Here is a 20,116-nt window from a genome sequence, read left to right on the forward strand (position 1 = left end):
CCTCAAGTCAAGGCTTGTGTGTATCTAGAAGCAACGACCTCAATCGCCAGTAACGAAAGCACACCATCTTCTTCGTATAGTACCATAACCACCACACCCTGCGTGGGTGGGCAAGGTGGGCACATGGCATTGAATCCAAGGCAAATCATTGCCAGGATGCTCTCATCTATCAAGGACTGCAAAGTCAGGGCCCAAGAGCGGCTCTTGGCAGGGCCACAACTCACTGCCAAGGTAGGGACACAGTCCACGGTAGTATCCTGGTGAACTTGGCAATGTGCCCTCACACGAGCAACAAAAACCCGTGGAAGATGCCATCGTAACATCCCACAGTAGAAAGACACACTGGCTCCCTCCCGTCATGGAAACGGGCCAGTAAGCCCCCCGCCTGCTCATTGGCCGTGCTCCTGTTCCAGAAGAGTCCAGACAAAATAACGAGGTTGGTAGTAGATGGCGAGATGCAGAGCGCAAATCCTATCCGGAGCTTGTATCATGACAAACAGGCGCCTCACCTATCAACCCATGGCCGACGGCCAGGCCGGTGACCGAGGCCCTGTCGAGTGGCGTTTTTTTCCTACACATTGCCAACAAACAAGCGCTTCTCGAAGACGATTCGTCCACGCACTCGGATCTTGTGATGATGCTGCTGCTGCTGCTCATGGCATGATGTTTGCTCCAACTGCAGCATTGATCAGCATCCGTAAAGTATCGAATGGGAACACCTGCTTACTCGCTCATTCCGCGTCGTCTGCGGCGCTTGAACAGAGCGAAACTAGCAGCGTCAGTCTATGGGGCTGAGCCTGAATCCTCCTCGGAGTGATTCCTGGCTCACTGCTTACCACTGGACAAAGGCAAAGCACCAGAAGGGAACCCCTGTGCTGGCCCTCGAGAGTTGGCAACCTCTTGCGAGCGCTGGGTACGGCACTATCGTGGGTCTCGCGTCGTACAAGGTGCAAACCGTTGGGAAGGGCTTCAGCTCCGTGGCTGCCCTGGAGAAAGGTCTCCGATGCCCCGGCTAATCGTATGTTCACTTCAGCTCCCAATAAACAGCAAACGAGAACGACAAGGCCAGAAAGAGTGCGGGATCGTCGCCGCCCTTCATGTAAGTTGCAGCCTGGTGCCAGCGTTGGCTCCTTGGCATCCGATGTAATCACTTGTAATGCAGCGGCATCTTGGTCTCACCCGTCTTGCTTGTCTCAATAGCACCTGTCCGTTGCAGGACCAGGTTCAAGACATGGTGCCTCATGCTGAACAAGGCCGACTGCGAGGTCGATGATACCTAGACGGGTGCTCCCAGCTTGGACTTGCATGAGCCTAGCTGCATGCTCACACCAACGCCCACCTCGTCTCTCCTTTCTTCCCGGGTTTTCTTCCGTAATCTCCTCTGAAGGAAAAGGATAGTCATGGCATTGTAGAAGATCAGGGCGCATGGGCTCAAGATAGAGACTAAACGCTCCGCAGCCGCTGGGGATGAGATGCGCAACAGGAAGAGGAGAAGACGCTGCTTGCAAACTTCCCTCCGAATAGCTTACCGTTTGGCGCTCATCGGGCAGTCGTCGTGCCTGTTCCGTGTTCGCATGATCTGCAAGTTTCGATACGCATCGCTATGATATCAGTCGCGCCTCCCTTGCATGCAATACATATAAATATAGCCACCACGAAAGCCATGGGGCTCTGCACATGTAGGCGCATATATGGAGACTGATGAGTTCCGTGGCAGCATCTGATTAGAGAAGGGGGCCCTCATCCTCCGCATTAGTGCGCCCAGGTCCACGTCGGAATCAAGAGCCTCTTTGGCATGGCCCATGTTTCTAGAACAGCGTTCACTCCGGCCTGATGCGATACGTGTTTCGTCGTCAGCCCTGCATGCCACTTGACAGGACGGGCGCATGCCTCATACCCGTAACTCCCCCCCATCTTGGTTGGCGGTCGTTTTCGTCCCATGTGTGAAGCTGGTCAAAACGTAATACATGAGTCTTGTTTTCGAGACGCTGGATCCGCTGTGCTGGTTGTTCCAGGCAATTATCTTTAGATCTCTTCCATATCTTCCAAGTCGTCCAGGGCCGGGAAATCCCCAATTTCAACCCTGTCCGGCCTCACAAAGACGCCGTGCTTTAGCTCAGAGGGCTCTCCCCAGTAACGCTTGCCCGCGATGCTACCGTCATTCTTCCCCACAGGCTCGTCCAGATGAACCCCCACCCACGGCCCAGCGCCATTAGGAATCTCCTCAACGTCACCAACGTACTTGACCTCACCTCGCCGAGTGTCCTCTCCACCGACGCGGCATCTCTTCCCTACCTCGATGCCACGCTGGGCTATTTCCTCCTTGAGAGCCCTGATCCTGGCCTCCTCGCGGCTTGGCGCTGTAGGGTCAAATCGACCAAGTTTCTCCGTCTTCTTCCAGGCTAGGACAGAGTCCGTCTTCTTCTCGTACTCCTCATCGGGCATCACATACTTGTCCACGCCTGAAGTATCGGTGAAGTTGGGTCTGGCTGTTGGTGGGCGGGTGTCAATGACCTACGGAAAACATGGCGCGTTAGCTTCGTCTCCATCCAGGCGGCGCCCCCCCTCTTCTCTGCCGTCTGCATCCCCAGCGAATGCTGCATGAAGGCCGCTCCATCATGGACAGCAGGGTCCAGAAGAGAGGGCGTTTGGCTGCCCAAAGCCACTCCACGAGAGGCCCGCTTTGGGATCTCATGCCGTTCCCTTTCAGGCGCTGAGTTGATTGCAAAGCAACCCTTCCCCCTCCCCTTCCCTCCTCCCCCCCCACGTGTGTGTAGAGAGTAGAGAAGGGGAGATGAAGCAGAGGCTGAGGAGAAGAAGAAAACAGAAACGGAGGGATGAGACAAAACCCGCGACGAATCGCGCTGCCCAGCACGGCATGAAGTCAAAACGCCTCATCCCTGGCCAGAAAAAGCGCTCGGCGGCTAATGAGATCGAAAACGGCTGACTTACATGCAGCTCTGCATACGGAGCCAGGGGAAAGCTGGACAGGCGGACGGCATCCTCGTCCGCTGCCTCGACGGGGATCTTTTCCGCCCCGGACGATTGCTTGAGACTGAGCTTCTGGCACGAAGGAGGGATGCCCGTGACGGGCTCGAGCTTGCTCTTGAGCTGAAAGATTGTCCACGACGGCGTGATGCGACGCTCGGAAGCAGCGTACTCCGAGATGACCAGCAGAGGCACGTCCGCCATGGTGTTCGTTTCGAGTGGTGTGAGAGTGTACGTAGTTCTCCTCTTGGCTGTCTCAGCAAGGGGACCGTTTTGCCCAGATTTGGTGTGTGTTGTTGTGTCGCTCAAACAAAGCTGTTGTGATGGTGGCTGGTCTCGAGTTCTTTTAGGAGGCCCAAGGAACGGCAGTTTTCCACCGTCTCCCCTGACAAACTAGCGGGGTTTGGCCCCTGGAATATCCAAAGCACAGAATGGAGAATTTCGTCGCTAGTGGCTCAGTGACAAACGAGGCTTCTGAACAGCGACACGATGCGTTGATGAGTTGTTGAAGGGACAAAGCTGATGGCGAGTCACGAGGAAAAAGAAAGAGGCACAGCTTCCACTTGCGTGCCAGATTATATGGCCGATTATTTCAGGCATTCAAATTCGGCCAATTACCAACAATGGAAGGCATCAACGAAGTACACACTTTCCGTGCCAAGACCTCTCGCGCCACAGACAAGCCACAGCTTGCGGCATCATTGACGCCTCAGCAGTTTGATGATGCCCTTGGTAAGCTTCGTGATTGTGATGGATCAACTGAATTCTACCTTGGCTGCTTGCAATGCCTACGCCCTCATCGAGGCACGAATCTCTCAAATTGATGCCTCACCGTGTTTTTCAGAGCACTCAATCGCGTTAATGTGGGCCTAGGGTGTCTTCTCTGGTTGGTTGGGACAGCTGTCAGCGATTGGCCTTCTTCACGTCTGCCTTGGGCTCGGATAGGTATTCCGTAGACGGCGATGCCTCCAAACTACATGTACACCAGGCAGTCATTCATTTTTTGCTGCACTCTACAACAAGATATCGGCACATTTACTGTACTACAGCAGCAATACATAGATAGAAAGAAAGGAAAGCTTGATCGAGGGAGACAACAGCCCTGTCCCATCCCAACTCAAGCCCATTCACACACTCCCTTCAGCATACTCAGACGTAGTGGCGCTTTTCGTCGATGCTTGTAGAAGCATCCAAAGCCCGGCTCCGGACTTGGGCATCGCTCGGGGCCCTGCAGAACCCTTACCCACATGGCCGGTGGCAAGCAAACAGGACACGACTCCGAGACCCTTGCTCTTCCGGTTGTATCACCCGCCTCGGGGTATCCGCCGACGGCTATATACGATACCACGCTGGCCGTGTCATAAATGACCAGATTGGCCTGGATGGCCTGTGTTTGCATCCGAGCGTTGGCAGGGTGGGCGCGTTTGAGTGCGAGACCAGGTCGCAGGTTGGGATAGATAGGATCTGAGTGCCCAAGTACTAGGCCGAATCGATGCACCTCGATACTACTCTGTCGTCTGTCCTCTGCATTCTGCACTATCTGGGATGCATGTGCAGAGCATCAAGTACGTACAAGAGCGGGTATACCGAGTCATCGACGTGGTAGCAGCAGTAACACACCGTCAAATTCATCAGACTGCCCTGCCTGTTGACAGGGTAAGCCGGGACTGTTACCACGAAGCATTTCAACATCGCTGCTAAATCGGACGCTATCAGCAAGCAAGTAAATGGAAGAAGGAAATAGGGTAAAATACATTCGAAACACTTCGTGCTAGTCAGTGCCAAGTGCTTCGTACCGAGTGATGGGATCATCTCCAGATACCCTGGAAGTGTCAGCGTCACAGGAACTGGTATGATGTAGTCTTTTGTGACGAGAGATTTCTGATTTGGGGGCGGTGACGAGATCGAGCAACCACGTCGAGTTCGCATACCTGCTTGTAAGCAGCCTGAGTGTGACCTTTGGCTCATTGGTCCAGCCCAACCGATACAGCTCAGTCCATTGGTGTGCCAAAATTCTCCTGTCACACAACAGACGGCAGCCCTGTCGACATCTAGATCGGAGCGTGCTCCGTCAACAGAACCAAGGCAGTGGTGCAGCACGTTACTTTCTAGGGAAGTGACAACTCACGACAAGTATAATTGACAGCCATCTGCTCTGCTTCTCCCAAGGGAAGTAACAGAAGCCAAGGCCTTGAGACGTCCTATGCAGTGCGAGAGGATGGAGGACGTGCCCCAATCACTTGTGCCAAGGTTGGGAGCCGTTCCATCAATGCATAATTGCCTGGATGCCATTGACTGGCCACGAGATATGCCCATCAAATTGATAGACGACATCTTGTCCTTGCAGGGCCGCTGAATCGCTTCGTAGGCCACTTGAGATGGAGCAGCCCCCCCCGGAGTTGGTGGGATGACCCCGGCCAAGCATGAAGAGGCAATGCTACCCTAGCAATGTATCACCTCAACCTCCTCTTCCAAGCTTCGGTGATCACCCCCGTCCTTTGGGGGCATCATGGCGCCTGACCCAAAGGCTCACCGCCGCCACGTCACAGCCTTTAATTGCTCGGAACGAGGACGGCCTGCGTGTGGTACGTCGGGGAGGAGGGGGGGAAGAAGGCGTAAAAAGAGGAGAAAGTCGACGAGTGCCAGCAGCCGCAGCAGCATGTTATATTAGGTAGTAGCTGTCGCAGCTGCTCTCTATAGACCCGCTTGTCTAGCAGCAGACGTGGAGTCAGTACTTCTCCTCTGGTTGCGCTGTCATGTGCAAAGCAGAACGCTCTCTGCATGTGGAAGTTGAGATTGAATCTGGTTGGTGGGCTCGTCGGTAGGGTAATCGAAATGGTGGTTCCGGACTCGCTCCACGCGATTGGTAACGGGCAAAACCTGATGCACGTCCCGCGATGACAGACAGACAGATGTGAGATATGATGCCCAGGCCGGGGAACGGCTCCTGGAACGACGTCGTCTGACAGGGATGATTCTGGGGGGCACTCTGCCGAGCCAACAAAGCTGCCTGTGGGTTCAACTCATTCGTGATTGTACGTAGTCCGTCTGTGAAGGATGCTTGGGGCTGCCATCCTGAGCCAAACATAAGGTATGTGACGAAGAGAACTGTACGGGCTTGGTCAAGCCTACCTACCTTATGGATTGATAACGTGGACATCACGGTGCCTACGGGAGAACAACCATAGTCACCCTGTTCTAGTATCTCGGCAGCAGGGAGTCAGCTCATCCTCATTTGTGCCACATTAATACACTGCATACCTGGGGTGCTAGTATTACTGCGCGCAGCACCTGTTTGAAACTGTAAAACGGACCACGATCACAATACCTACCTTGAAGTAGTTAGTGATGGCGCCTCCGGAAAGGACCGCGGGGGGCCATGTTCGGAGTGAGCTACGGAGTACGGAGTACTCGTGATGCTTGCTGGGAGGAGTCTGTTGCACGGGCTACTGGCAAGGACGCTCGCGGGGAGTTAAATGACTCTGGCAACCCATATCCTTGTCTGCCCTGTCTCTGCTTAACACCCTGTCCGTAGGAACTTCTAAGTACGGGCTCCGTTAGCAGTCGTTGCGTTTATGGTAAGGTAGGCACCGTTTACCAGTAGGTAGGTAGCCGTCCCCTGCACCATTAACCCTTGAGAAATGGAGTGATGTGATACGGTCCGTAGGTAGCGAAAGCGGATCTGCCTAGGGGAGAATGCCGGTGGTTTTCGGTTCTCGCTGGTTTGTTCAGGCATCAACACTGGTTGACGGACAAGGTAGTGTTCGGTACTTGGACAACCCCTAACAGTACAATCAACCTCTTCAAAGCAACCCCCAGTCGTACATGCTCCTGTTGCTGTGTGCAATAGGCCCGGACAATAAGCATTGCGCGGTTGGTGTAGGCTGCAATTGCGTTGTGGCGTGTGGGATTGCTGTTGGGAAGACAACCCCAGACATGCTCTGCCCGTGGGGGGAGCTGCGTGTTTTCCTGTGCAGAAGCGTGGAGTGCGCAGGCTGCACTTCGGCATGGCCGTTGAGAAATGGCAGAGGGAAGTGGCTGATTCTGTTCACCGCAGATCTTTTGTCTGCTTCGTAAAAGCTCGTCTCGAGTCCTAGATATGTTTGGTCGCGTTCAAGCGATGCGCCTCTTCGGAGGTTGTTGTGGTCGTGGTCCAGTAGCAGTTCGAAATAGGGTCACAAAAGAGGTGTGGTGGACCGGAAATATAAGAGACATGGGGGAGTTGAGGAAGCAAGCGGCGCCATGATTCAATATCTGAAGTGGCCCGGATGACGGTGCAGCTGAGAGGTGCAGACCGCCGGCGAAACAGAGCCTGAGCAAGCAGAGGGCCACGAGGGGCGTACGAACAGGATCGAGGAGGTGACCAATCTCATGCGGCTTTGCACTGGGCGATCATGGTTCGCAGTCCGTCGAACGAACGATGGCGCCCTGACCCTTGGCAACGGCTTCTGAGGGCCAGCTCACACACGCACAAACACACACGCACACACACACTTTGGGGCAAGATGGCGCCTATGTATGCGGATGCCTCCACGCCTCCACGCCTCCACGCCTCTTGCATATTCGTACTTGATGCTCATACGAGTTGCTCGAAGAAGGTGCGCAGTTGAGCGCGCAGAAGCATCTGCTGGAGTTTCACGCACCACCGTCAACGTATGTCGTGCCTCGAGAGTTTGGTGTTCTGGCCACGGTCCATCAAGGCAAACGAGAGCTGTAGTTGACCGCCAATTCGTCGGCAGCCCCGGACGGGTTCCCTGGAGGCGCTGATGGCGCTCGAGGTCAGCTCGCCTGATTTTGATTCCTTTCAACCGCAGTGGCCTGTTTTGTCCAAGGCGGCGGTGCAGGTCGAAGGCAGTGGGCGTCGGATGAGGTTGTACAAATGGGCAAAGTTGGAAGAGAAAGAGTGTGCGAAGTATTACTCCCAATCTGGACAGGTTAGTAACATGTACGTATTGCATCAAGCTGAGTGAGGTGGCAGTAGAAGTTAGTTGGCTGGGGCAGGCATGACCGACGTCCTGCGTGCGTACCCAGGTACCTTGTCCGGTATCTAAAATGTGTGCAGACCGGCAAGTGTAATCCGGTACCGGTACTTTATAGGCTAGGTACCTACCCCGTCTGTGCCTGGGATTTGGAAGGCACTCTCGTGCAGAGTGCCTGACCTGTCTGTGACAGAAGCCAAAGTATGAGGCTTCACCCAATCACCTCAGTCAAGCACTTACGCGGCAGGCACGCTGAAACAGCTGGAAATGATCAATTAACACGTACAGGTCTGCTCAACAAAGTCAGGTATACGTGGCAGGGATGTCATTGGTGGCTTCGCCGTGGAGTCTTCCTTGTACTAGTGGTACCATTAGGTAGGTACAGGTACCTTGAGTGCTATTTTTGGCTGGGAAAACGCCGCTTTCAGTTCCAAGGCAGCACTCCTTACCATCTTGAATCAGCCTCCTTTGTACTACATACTGTACCTCACCAGGTAGAACCTGGAAAATTAGAGGTGCTTTGGGCATGAAGTAAGCATACAATTACATGGGGATGCAGGCTTCTCAGGGGGGTGCCTGGAAGGAGTTCCTGAGCAATGACAAACAGTATTGGAATGGTGAGATACTGGGCGATGGATCTTGGTTCAATGCCCGCAGAATTCCCCAGTCTCTCCAGGTGTTGCTCTCTCAGGCGAGGCACTCTGATCTCTTTTGCTCCTTTACCCTCAATCAAACCCTCTGCTCTATGGCCTACAATACTGTACACCATACCTACTTCAGGGATTGCCTGTCAACCTCTTTGACGACTGGGATGCAACATCCTCTGCCCTTCGCGCATTTGCTTCCGCCCACAAAGTACAAGCACATGCATTGCTCCCTGACCCTGGACTGACTCCTGGTAAAATACTAGGTAGGGATCTCGAAGAAGTGCCGGACGACAGATTCCTTCAGGGGCGTCGCCAATACTCCAGACAATTGACGCTTCCCCCAAAACTCGGTGCAATAGAGGTGCTCATACTTGGTACAACCCGGTAGTGTTATGGAGTAGCACCTTTTACGCCCGTTGGATAGAGCCAATACACACCAGGTTGCGACGTCAGCCTGGTCGCAATCATCTACTTTGTAAATCCGCTCCCGCAAAGTTACATCGACCTAGGATATCCTTTGGCGTTATTGGACGAGGTCCAGGAAATGCCCATTCAAATGCAGGTGGTTCATCAGGCTATAGATGTGATAGATCTCGCAGAAGCCTTAGCGTCTGGCTTCAAACAAGAGAGCACGACCATGAACGTAAACACTACGTACTACGAACAACTCCGCGCTCTGGTTCAAGAGGCCTCCTTGCGATTAGGTCAGAAGAATGAGAAGAAGGAAGTGAAACAACAGGAGCATATCGAACAGATCATGGAGGGAGCGTTTACAGAGCTGTGAGATGGTGATCTGATTTGGCGCCCTGTGCTCCATACCGGTATAACACCGTTCCCCCTGGACCAGCAATGGCTCGGGATGCGAAGAGGGTGGACGGAACGCGCATCCGGAAAGCGATAGATGTTGGCTGCAGACTTGTGGCGCTTCTAGTCGTTTCCATCCCTTCGAATATGAACTCACAAGTGACGGCATGCAGCATCTCGGACGTGGCAGCCTAGGATGCGTCGCCTTTACGAAGAATACACGTACTCATACCTGAGTCGTCTGAGGATGCAGTTGATATTCTCCGTAGAAGCCCGAAGGAGGGACAGTTTGTTTAAGGGAGAGTTGCTCACCGCGGTTTGGGCCTCGACGAACCAGGACGAAGCTCGCTTGGCCTGCTGACGACGTTGGAGAGCTGCCATTTCGAACCCTGCCGTGGCGTTCTCGTTGTCCAAATGGTCGTAGATGCATGTCTTAGAGTGTCTCAGGAAAGAAGGAAGATGACGCAGTACTGTCTCGCTACGGGTATTGCAGAGAAAGTAGCAAGCCAAGACAAAGACCGTCGAGATGCCTTTGATTGAGTGACAATAGTGGCGGAGGGGTTCCAAGATGGCGAATGAGCTGACACGATAAGCTGAAGACAGCTTGACCAGGTTTGAATTTCGAGAGCGCGACTTCAGCTCTATCCAACTAGTCCCCAGTGCTTGACCTGGAGGATTGTGAGAAGAATTGGAGAGACAATACTGCCTTGGGAGGTGGCCATTCGCAAGCTCGAGATAGAAAGAATGACGGGAGTCCTCCCCGTAAGTTGATCGGGACACCCGCTCCAGACACACCGGGACGTGTGGTCTTGAGGATACGCTTGGTCCCGAATTGTGGTTTCTCGCTATTAGAAGCACGGCCATAGCCGGAAACAGCCTTGCGGATGGTACCGGCCATTGTTTCACCTCCTGAAACATTCCGGACACTCTGCGCTTTGCCATGTGACAGGAATCTCTCTGGAGACTTATTCTGCTCCCGTTCTACCGCTCTAGTCGTCTAGTTCTTGGCAAAACGCCATGCGTGAAGCGACACCGTCCCGCAGAAACACGGTGGTAATATGGTGGAGGTGACGCTAGGGAGGAGGCTCAAGAATACTACTCGACCCAGACATGAGAGCATGGCTCAGCAACTTCATGTTGACAGCAATTTGGGGGCGGCGAGTTTGCCAACGCAAAACCCATGCCAGAGAGCCTGACGAAACTCCGATCACCAGCGATCCTACCTAGGAATCTCATGACAACGTGACAAGCAGGAAGCAAGGAGGCAAGAAGAACAGCAGGTCGAAGTCCATATTGCCTCTGCTGGGCACGAAGGACTGGCAACTATGGAACCCGGTGCGTGTGCCCAGCAGACTTGAGCATGCCGGATACCGTGCTAAAGCACGTATCTCACGATTAGTAGGTACCTGACGATGCATGAATGCGTGTTCTGGTCATGTGCTACACTGCATATAATATATGAGGCCCCAGGCAGAGGATGCGGTGGCTGCTTGAGATGCGCGTGGTGGTAATAATACCTATCAGGTAGGTCTGAGGCAGCTCGGAAAAGGGAATCAGACGAGACGTTAATTGAATGATGCCTGTAGCCCATTGGCCAGCTGTTGAAGCATCAAATGGTGGATGTTTGATGTGCGGGATACGGAAGAAGTATTTCGGCCTTAACTTTACCTTACCTCACCGTCATGGAAAATTTTACGGAGCATGACGAGTGAGGTACGTAGGTACTAACGGAGAGGTACGCGGTACCTAGGTAGGTACTTGAACACGCAAAAAAAGCCACAGTTGGCTTGAACGGAGATTTCCGCAGGGAAGGAGCTGGAGAGGGGGCGTGCGCTGAAGATCCGGGCAGTTGAAACTGCTGTGGCTAGCTGACTGTACTGAGGTGCAACCTGGAGGCCACAGAGAGCGCTGTGGGAGGCCAGGTAGCTGCCAGGTACTGTGCCAAGTGCGCCGCCTCACTGGGCAGTTACAGCACACCTCAATTAGCACTTGCCGCGTGCCTGCCCTTGTTGTATGTACATACTGCTTGTACTTCGCACCTACCTTACCTTCGCAGGACCTACCTACCTACCTACCTTACCTTGCTTACCTACCTCCTACCTCAAGTCCCCAACTCTCAGAGCTCAATACCACGCCCCCTCCCTTTTCGTTGTCTCCCCCCTCTCCAACCCTTGTGCTTGCGCTTTGCTTCCGTCCTTCTCCGTGACATGGATCGAGGGACAGGTTTCCGACCAGCTGCATGGTAGCATCAACTTGGGAATGCTTGCCGCATACGCCATACTACCGAGTCTCCTCTGTAGGCACCCAAACGCAAGGCCGTGGCAAGGCGCGATACGCTGGGACCCGTGGGACGGTACGAAGCGGTGGGTGCATGTCCTCCGTTTTTTGGGTACACTCCACGCGCAGGGAAAGAAAACGAGAGAAGCCATTGCCTCTGTGCCTTGGTGCTGATGGTTGTCTCAGGCGAGCGTGAATCGCAGACGATTTTAGATCGATGAGGCAGAGATACAAAGTGCTGGTGCTGGTGCTGGTGCTGGTGCTGAGCTGATGCTGATGCTTGCTCATGCTAACCTCAAGACTTCCAAGACAAGGGCCCGGCACTCGAACGACGACGTCCTTCGGTTCGACCCTGTCCCGGTACATGTACGCCGCACTTCGTATGTACTGTACTTCGAACAGACCAGCTGTTGCGGCAATGCATGACCAGAATAGCATGGAAGGTTGGTGATGCAATGATGCACCGCCGGCACTTGAACCCAGAGCCTCTTCAGCCACTTGGACGAACGACGTGGAACAGCTGAAACGTGCAACCAAGAGGCCACGACGCCGCTGCAAGATTTCTCAGCCCAACCTCCAGGCATTGGAGCCCTCCACCCTCCACCGGCCTAAAACGCAGAGAGCCTGTGATTAGCTACCGATAGACGTTGTCATGCACCTCGCCTGGTGGCTTCTTCCAAGTATACGGACACCGCCCTGTTCACCGACTAGATATTACATCGACAGCTGGAAGACTGCCTTGGGCAGGCTGGTAGTACTGAGTTTTTCCTTTTCATTTCATTGCTTTTTGGCAACTATTTGCTGTCGACTTTGTTGGTCTTGTTTTCAGCTGCACCCCTCCCCCTGCTCAGCATTTGGGCTTCGTCCTCTTTTTCTTTTCTTTTTTCTCATCTTCCCTTCTCCCCAGGCGTTTCTCCCCTTTCCTACTTGATTCTTTCTTCTTCTTCACTGTGTTGCTGATTTGGCTTGGCTTGGTCTGCTCTGGTCTGGCCAAACAGCCATATAGTAATATCCCGTACACTGTCCTCGGCCAGCCGTGCTGTTCTTTTCCATCAGCCGCCTTTCTCCTCAATCTCCCGCCTCACTACGGGGCCAAGTCCTTTCACTCTAGTACCAGTGCTAATTAAGTGACTTCATTATCTACCGGGAACTAGCCCTATTGCTCGGGCCCGTCCTAGCTTCACAACCCCAGGCTGATTCATGTTGCTTGCTTCTCCATGCATGCAAACCCGTTCAAAGCCAGTAACAACATGCCACTCTCTGGTCTCTCTTTTTGGCCCCCCCTTGAATGCACTCGTTCCCAATACACTCCCCCCACCGTTCCCCTTCTCCAGTACAGCTGGCATTGGCAACCGCCAATCAGCTTCTCGAATCCTCTTTGTCTCTCTCTGTGGACACCCCTGGGAACTGGATTGCTTGCCCATTTCCCTTGTCTGTACCAGCAGGTGGCTTCCCGGTTGGCGTCCGCGTCCCAGAATTGGGTCCTCCCACCCCTGCCTAGACCATCTGACTTCCACTCTCTCATGGAACTGTCGAGATGGAACTTGTGACTGTCCCAAGGTTGTTCTCCTTCCTACAGGCACTGCAACCCGATCTAATGACAGGGTCCCGGGCTGGCCTTGACGTAGTGGCCCGCGTTGCCGCCGAGCCAGGTCTGCTTCATCGGCTCCTCTCATCTCCCACCCCCATTGGCCCCCAGGAACCACCCCGGGAACGCCAATCATGTTGGCATTCTCTTCATAAACACGTTCCCGGGACCAGACGCCCATTGTATTCAGCCCTGAGACAGTACCATCCTTCTTTCTCCTCCGTACCTCGTACTCTTTCTCCCCCTTTCACAGTACCTCGAGCTTGACACGATCTGAGCCTGAATCTTTGTCCATCATCGACTCTCGATTCTGCGCCAACGTACCCTCTGAACGCTAGGACACGCCAACCATACCTCCATCTCGATCCTCCCCTTGCCGCCTCTGACGCCGTGACTCCCCCTTTGACAGCACCGGTCTGCCTAGTGCTGCTGTCTGCTGCCTTATCTGGCTCTTGTTGGAACAGCAAGCATACCGAAGCGGGAGCATCGACGATCTGGAAACCGCGTGTGTCTGCCACATCTGCTGACACGGCTTTGCCACCTCACTGGGTCTTGCCTCGCCGGACCTCTTCATCGCCTCATTTGCATAGCCCACGCCGGGCTTAATCAGGCAGTCGCTGAGCTGGCTCAACTCCAGAGCCAGTCGCCGGTCTGCCTCCTGCAGGCAGGGCCACCAACGTCGTTCAACGTGGTCGCACACGGCATCGACCTGCTCCGCGCTTCTGGCGCAGCTGCTGACCGACCCCGTATGGGCGGCCGAGGGTTGCCAGCCAGCACCGTGGATATCGCCTCCCTGCTTCGGTTCTCTGCCTCAAACGATCCCCCTGTGTCGCCCCCAAGACAGCTTCGACCTGCCTCGGTGCCATCAACCCCTAAAAATACTCCTCATGATCTCCTCCCTCCGCGTGCGAGGCCACCGCCTGTAGCTCCGACGCTCATCCCGAGCAGCAGGCGAAGCATGACGCCTCACGTCCCGGATCAGCCAGTCAAGAAACAAACCAAGTGGTCTTCGGAAGAGGATGCCCTCATCATTGAGCTGCGGGGCAAGAACATGAAGTGGGAGGACGTTTCGAAGCGGCTTCCTGGACGCAGCGCCATCAGCTGCCGACTTCACTACCAGAACTATCTTGAGAGACGGAGTGAGTGGGATGAGGAACGCAAGAACAAGCTTGCCCGGCTGTATGAGAGGTACGTACAGATCGTTCGTGAGGGCAAGGGGGCTCTTGTCAACTTGGATCTCAACGTTTGCATCGTTCCCTCCCTTTCCTTCTCCTTATTCACGATCATACAACAGCCAACAGACTAACATGTCAATTCCCAGATTCAAAGCTGATATGTGGGCCAAGGTAGCTGAAGAGCTGGCGGTGCCATGGCGGGCAGCCGAGGCCATGCACTGGCAGCTTGGAGAGGCGGACATGGCTCGACGTGCTGGTGTGGTTCCCTTTACTCTCGCTAATGTCAACAACGAGGCCGGGAGCAACAGAAGCGTGGCTGGCCGATCCCAGGCTCCGATTCAGCCGCAAGAAACCAGCCGCGAAATGAAACCACCGTCCCCCCCTTCCAGCTACAGCCGCAGCCAGCTGATGCCACCCATCGCCCCCATGACCCCGGCGCCGCGAACTCCCCGACGAGGACATGTCAACCCGCAATCGATTCCCCCCATGCTGCCTCCGCAACACATGCATCAGACACCCCATTCCCCTCACACAGTCGTGCCGGGGCCGGCTCTGCAGCAGCAGCCACCGCCACCACCACCACCGGCTCCCGCCGCTGCTCTGCCACACCCTCTTGGTGACTACCGCCGCAGCCCCGGCCCGGGCCTGGCGCCGATACAACCCCACCCGCCGTCTCACATGTCGGGCCCCTTGCCGAGTGTTGCGCAATTGACGACGGGCATGAGTCCGTATCGTCCGCCGAGCGGGCCGCCAACGCCCACGTCTCTGCCTGCGATGACCACTACGCCGTTGCCCCGTTACTTGCCCCTTGAACCGGCGGTATCGGCGGGGACAAAGCGGCGAGCGAGTCCGGACATGACACGGCCCGACAGCGCTCACAGGCGAAGATTACTCTGAGTCTACCTACCTCGTCACCCAGTTGGCTACCAATTGGTGTGATGTATTGAGAGAGAGCAGAGGAGAAAAGAACCAAAGGGTATCGCGCTGTGGAGCAGAGGTGATGGCGATGGCCTATAAAGTAGAGCAGCCCGTCGCTCATTACGCTTTCTACTTGATGAGGGGCAACCATACACGATACACTCACACCTGGATGGACCCGATAAGATGATGGATGATGCGGATGGATGCGCATCGACCTAGACAATTGATTGCCATACCAACGGACGAGGAATACAGAACGGAGTAGGGTAGGAAGCGGGGGAAGGGATCAACAGCACAATACGCTCGACCACGACACTCATACAGTTGCTATTTGTTTCCTTTGTTTACTGTTAACTGTTGACTTTTTTATTCTCTTGTTTGATGATTTTCCATGTTTTGTTGACTGCTTATGGCGTTTTGATACTTGCTTCTTTGCGCTCTCCTTTCATATTTTCATTTCTCATTGCTGCATTTTTTCTCATATTTCACTCTACTCTTTGGCACACGGCTAGAGGCGCTTTCTGGATTAAAGAAAAGGCTTTGACTTACTGTTTTGCGAGGAAGGGTATGGAACTTGACGGAGCATATTGATAAGGCTTAGAGGATACACGACTCGCCGACAGAGGCTGATGACAGAACCTTATTGGGCATCGATGGCAGGCGTCCATGGGATAGACTGCCGAAAGAACAGGCTGGGAGGAAACAGGAGCGGCGGGCGTTTTCGTTTGGAAAGACTGGCAGTGACATGGAATGTCACTGACATTGGCACAACTAACACAGGGCTCACAGCCGATTTTGTTGCGTCTATTTTACCCAAGCATGTAGCTAGTACACAAGCATATCTGCAGCGTTTGCTTTGTAACAATAAATTCAATGACATGAGTTAGACTACAAGGAACTGGCGTCTGCACATTGTCAGTGTGTCTTGATAATGGATGATGATGATGATGACGTTGATGGAGCTGGCTGCTGCCTTGGGTCTGCTCAGTTGCCATGGTCTTTTCAATACAACATCATGCCCCGGGGTATAATTTTCAGCATCGTCATCGTCATCGCCATTATTCAAGCTTGGCTGTTGCTACATATCACCCACCAATTGTCCTTCTCATACCCGCTCTCCAAGACCTTTCCTCCCGCCGCCTCAACATCCTCCTCCAGCTCCCCCTTGCGATACAAGTGATAATACCGCTGGAAGGTAGCCTCCGGCTTGCCCTTTGACCGCATCACCCACGGCACCAGCGCGTCCTGCTCCGACCCTTCATCCCACCCCCTCCGACTAGATCCTTGCTCCAGCGCCCACGCATACACCAACACCCGTCCGCCGCCATGAACGCAGTCCAGCAACGCTCGAATGCCCTCCTGCCGCCTCTCCCTCGTCGACAGATGATGAATCACAGCCACGCAGATGACAAAGTCCACCGAGCGCTCGCGATACGGCAGGCTCAGCGCGTCGGCGACGACGACCTGCGGCGGGGACGCAGGGCCCGTAAGCTTCTTCTGCTCCGTGCGGGCGAGTCGGACGAGGGCCTCGCTGCGGTCCGAGGCGAGGATGTGCAGCAGAGGGTTGACGGGGAGGTACTTTCCGTTGCCGCAGCCGACGTCGAGGCCGATGCTTCCCGGGGGTAGGGAGGTCAAGAAGGAGGAGATGAAGGGCCAGGGCTTGTGGCGGGTGGAGGAGAAGTGAGGCGCGATGGCGTTGTAGACGGAGTGGACGTGCGTTGCCTCGTAGGCTTCTGGAGAGGGATCCATGGTGTTTTTGTTCTCTTTTGCTGTGAAGGGCTAAGGAAGGCTGTGGTGAGAGAGGATGGGGTTTTGGTGTTGAGACGCCGGCGGGAGGGTTTGAGATTTGCTCTGTTGCGGTCTGTTTGAGGTGCAGCTGAGTGAAAGGATGAGAAGCCGCTTAGAGGGTGTATGACTTGATCGTGAGGTGAGGTGAAATGAGATGCGATACTCCACGCTCAAACAGCCGTAAGTTCTCACAAGATGTAGATTTGGTGGTGCTTGTTTCGAGATGTCAAAGACACAAGGCTGAGGTACCTAGAAGGGCGTGCAATTGAATTTTTGCCCACCAAAAACGCAAGGCGTGCCCCTAACGAAATCACAAGCTTCTACCCTTTCGAAATCCTTACGGAACAATAGTTTTTTCGTTATACCCCCCTCCTTCGCGGAACCCGGCTCTCGTTGGAGAAAACAACACTAAAATCTATTACTGCTACCCAACAACCCAGGCTTGCCAAGCTAAAGAAATTCTACGGCAATGTTCCTTGAAATTCAAGGTTAATCTACTTCCTTGTTTAATTTCTCCCATCCCTCCATTACTTCGTGAATGGGTCCAGAACAGAACAGAACAGATAATGCAAAGGACAAAGACCCTTGTGACTCTATCTTCTGTATTCCAAGGAGCGCTCAATTGCCATACTAGTGGACTAGTAGTCCCTTCTTTCTTTCACGTTGCATTGCGGTCGAATTGCCGGTTGGGGGGGGGCCCCCTGTGTGGTGTATCTTGACAGGGGACGGGGACAACGTTCGGGGAGAGCGGATGAGCATCCTTGGGCGGAATGCCCCGGAAGGGAGGGGGGAGGGAGGGTCATGGATGTGCGGGAGTCTCCTCGTATCACGGCTCCATCCTCCTGTAGACGGGTCCATATCACATCAGGTACTCTTGATGTCTTTCATACATCAACGCCGACTCGAAATGGATGGGAAAGAAGCCACCAATTTCCCGTCACAAGCAGCAAGAGAGATGGCAATCGTCATCTTACACTTGGCTGCAATGCAATATCAAGGAACATTGCAAGGGTGCAGGATGCCGGTGTCCCTCCTATGTGGCAATAAGCATCTTGTTGAGCCAGGGACGAGCCCTGGAAATGCAGGTATCTCCCCGGCAATTCTTACATGCAGCAAGGGCGCACACGACAGGTTCGGGTTCCAATCCTTGGGGTGTTGTCCAGTTTTCCAAACCTGGTGTTTCGTAAGAGATATGCTTGTATTAGCAGTTGCTTTCATCTTGCTCTGTCATTGTCCCACCCGTTCCACTCGCGACCCAGTCCCCGTCTACTGATTCCCCGTGTTGAGAGGGCTCTTGGGATCATAGACATCCGTGGTAATCAGCTCCGGATACGTGACGCCACCCTGCCTCAGCGCCTCCTCCATCGTTTCCATAATGACAATGCTCTCCTTCCATGGCAACGTGGCACTCTCCAACTTGCCATCGCGAAGGCATCGAGCACACTCGTCCGCCTCCCAGAACATTCCGTGGCCCGAGCCCTTGCGCGCGGGGTCTCCGGGGATGGGGCAGTCAACCGTCTGCGCCTCGCCGTTCGTCTTCACCACCTTGTACTTGAGCGGTCGGTAGGTCGGGAAGAAGACTTGGATTTCTCCCTTGGATCCTTGAATTCGGACCGCCGGAATGGTGTCCTTCTCGGGGTCGGTGTCCGCCCTCATCGTCGTCGAAGCAATTCCAATGCTGTTGTGGCGAGGGAAGCTGCAGATGATGGCGGTATTCTCGTCTGCGCCAGTGGTGTACTTGTTGCTGGAAGCAACCACGGTGGGAGCCTCCTTGTCTTCCTCCGGTTGCAAATGATACAGGGTCTGGAACACCCAGGTCAAGGGATAGACTCCGAGATCCAAGGTGGCACCGCCTGCGAGGTCCGGGTTGACCATTCGATGTGAGTCTGCGAATTTCAGGGCTTGACCCTGCTCTGAGTTTGCGTTGATGGACAAGTCGGCTGTTCCGGATTAACATGTCTCTCATCCTCCCCTTTTGTTCCGTGTACGTCAAGACTCACCGATTGTTCGAAAGACAGTGCCAATCTCGCCGGCGGCAATGAGCTCTCGAATCTTGATACTCAGCGGAAAGTACCGTGTCCACACAGCTTCCATCAGGAAGAGCTTCTTGGCCTTGGCCGTCTCAACCAGCTTTCGGGCCTGCGCGGCCGTCACGGTGAAAGCCTTTTCGCACAAGACGTTCTTGCCGGCTTCCAGCGCCAGCATGGTGTTCTGGAAGTGGTGGCTGTGGGGAGTTGCCACATAGACGATGTCGACGTTGGGGTCTGCCACAAGTTCCGGGTATGATCCGTACGTCTTGGCGTCAAAGGCACCGTCGATTCTCTGGAGGAACTCCTCTGCTCTCTTGCTGCTGCTGGAAGAGGCCACGGCCACAATCTCGTGGCGCACATCATCGGCGCCTCGAATCGCGGGGTTGCACAGGAGATCCTTGCAGAAGGCTGAGAACTGTCATGTTAGACCCAGAACCTTTCATTGTTGTCATTGTTGAGAGACGATTGATACTGACTCTCTGCGATTCCGCCGGTGGCCATGATGCCCCATTTCAGGGTGTAAGGGTTTCCAGACGCCATGGTGGATGATGAGCTATGGTTGAATTTGCTGAATTAAAACGATGACGATGACGATGGCTCTCGTAGCTCAGGGCTCCAAGTCGGAGGCTTCGCGACTCTTAAATACGTCGCCTCTTGTCCGCTGCCCTCTTTCACAGGAGCGTGAAGTCATTCAGTTAATCAACGGCCAAGGCAGAGTGCTCCACACTCCGCGTAGTCGATCCTCGCCCTCGCCAATCAACGACCGCCCAAGCCGGATATGTGGTGGAGGGGATTCCGTAACCCACGGCTGAGTCTGCGGACAAAGTTGCCCCGCGGCAAGTATTTCTCTCTCAATCTCTCTCTCTTTTGCCCACGGGTTTATTATAGCTCGAATCGAATCGTTCGTCATGGTAGAGAT

The 20,116-nt window shown here is 54.4% G+C and overlaps 4 protein-coding genes across 4 annotated transcripts; 1 reads left to right on the top strand and 3 right to left on the bottom strand.

The window, feature by feature from the left end:
- Nucleotides 1-2,025: 2,025 nt before the first annotated feature.
- On the bottom strand, nt 2,026-3,470 carry TRIREDRAFT_119767 (tubulin cofactor B; the record flags this gene model as incomplete). Its single annotated transcript, XM_006961655.1, has 2 exons — nt 2,953-3,470; nt 2,026-2,514 (listed from the first exon to the last, which is right to left on the bottom strand). The coding sequence occupies exons 1-2, from the start codon at nt 3,190-3,192 to the stop codon at nt 2,026-2,028; spliced, it is 729 nt and encodes a 242-aa protein (XP_006961717.1). The 5' UTR covers nt 3,193-3,470.
- A 10,771-nt stretch (nt 3,471-14,241) lies between these two features.
- Nucleotides 14,242-15,355, top strand: TRIREDRAFT_1941 (uncharacterized protein; the record flags this gene model as incomplete). The annotated part of the gene is made up of 3 exons (XM_006960868.1): nt 14,242-14,471; nt 14,605-14,920; nt 15,023-15,355. The coding sequence occupies 3 exons, from the start codon at nt 14,242-14,244 to the stop codon at nt 15,353-15,355; spliced, it is 879 nt and encodes a 292-aa protein (XP_006960930.1).
- Nucleotides 15,356-16,441: 1,086 nt separating this feature from the next.
- TRIREDRAFT_102855 (uncharacterized protein) lies at nt 16,442-17,128 on the bottom strand (the record flags this gene model as incomplete). Its single annotated transcript, XM_006961656.1, has 1 exon — nt 16,442-17,128. The coding sequence occupies one exon, from the start codon at nt 17,126-17,128 to the stop codon at nt 16,442-16,444; it is 687 nt and encodes a 228-aa protein (XP_006961718.1).
- Nucleotides 17,129-18,433: 1,305 nt separating this feature from the next.
- TRIREDRAFT_53673 (uncharacterized protein) lies at nt 18,434-19,737 on the bottom strand (the record flags this gene model as incomplete). The annotated part of the gene is made up of 3 exons (XM_006961657.1): nt 18,434-19,107; nt 19,168-19,605; nt 19,674-19,737. 3 exons carry the CDS (start codon nt 19,735-19,737, stop codon nt 18,434-18,436), a joined length of 1,176 nt encoding a protein of 391 aa, XP_006961719.1.
- Between the last annotated feature and the right edge of the window lie 379 nt (nt 19,738-20,116).

Source organism: Trichoderma reesei (assembly GCF_000167675.1).
Source record: "Trichoderma reesei QM6a unplaced genomic scaffold TRIREscaffold_1, whole genome shotgun sequence".
In the NCBI taxonomy this organism is placed as follows: domain Eukaryota; kingdom Fungi; phylum Ascomycota; class Sordariomycetes; order Hypocreales; family Hypocreaceae; genus Trichoderma; species Trichoderma reesei.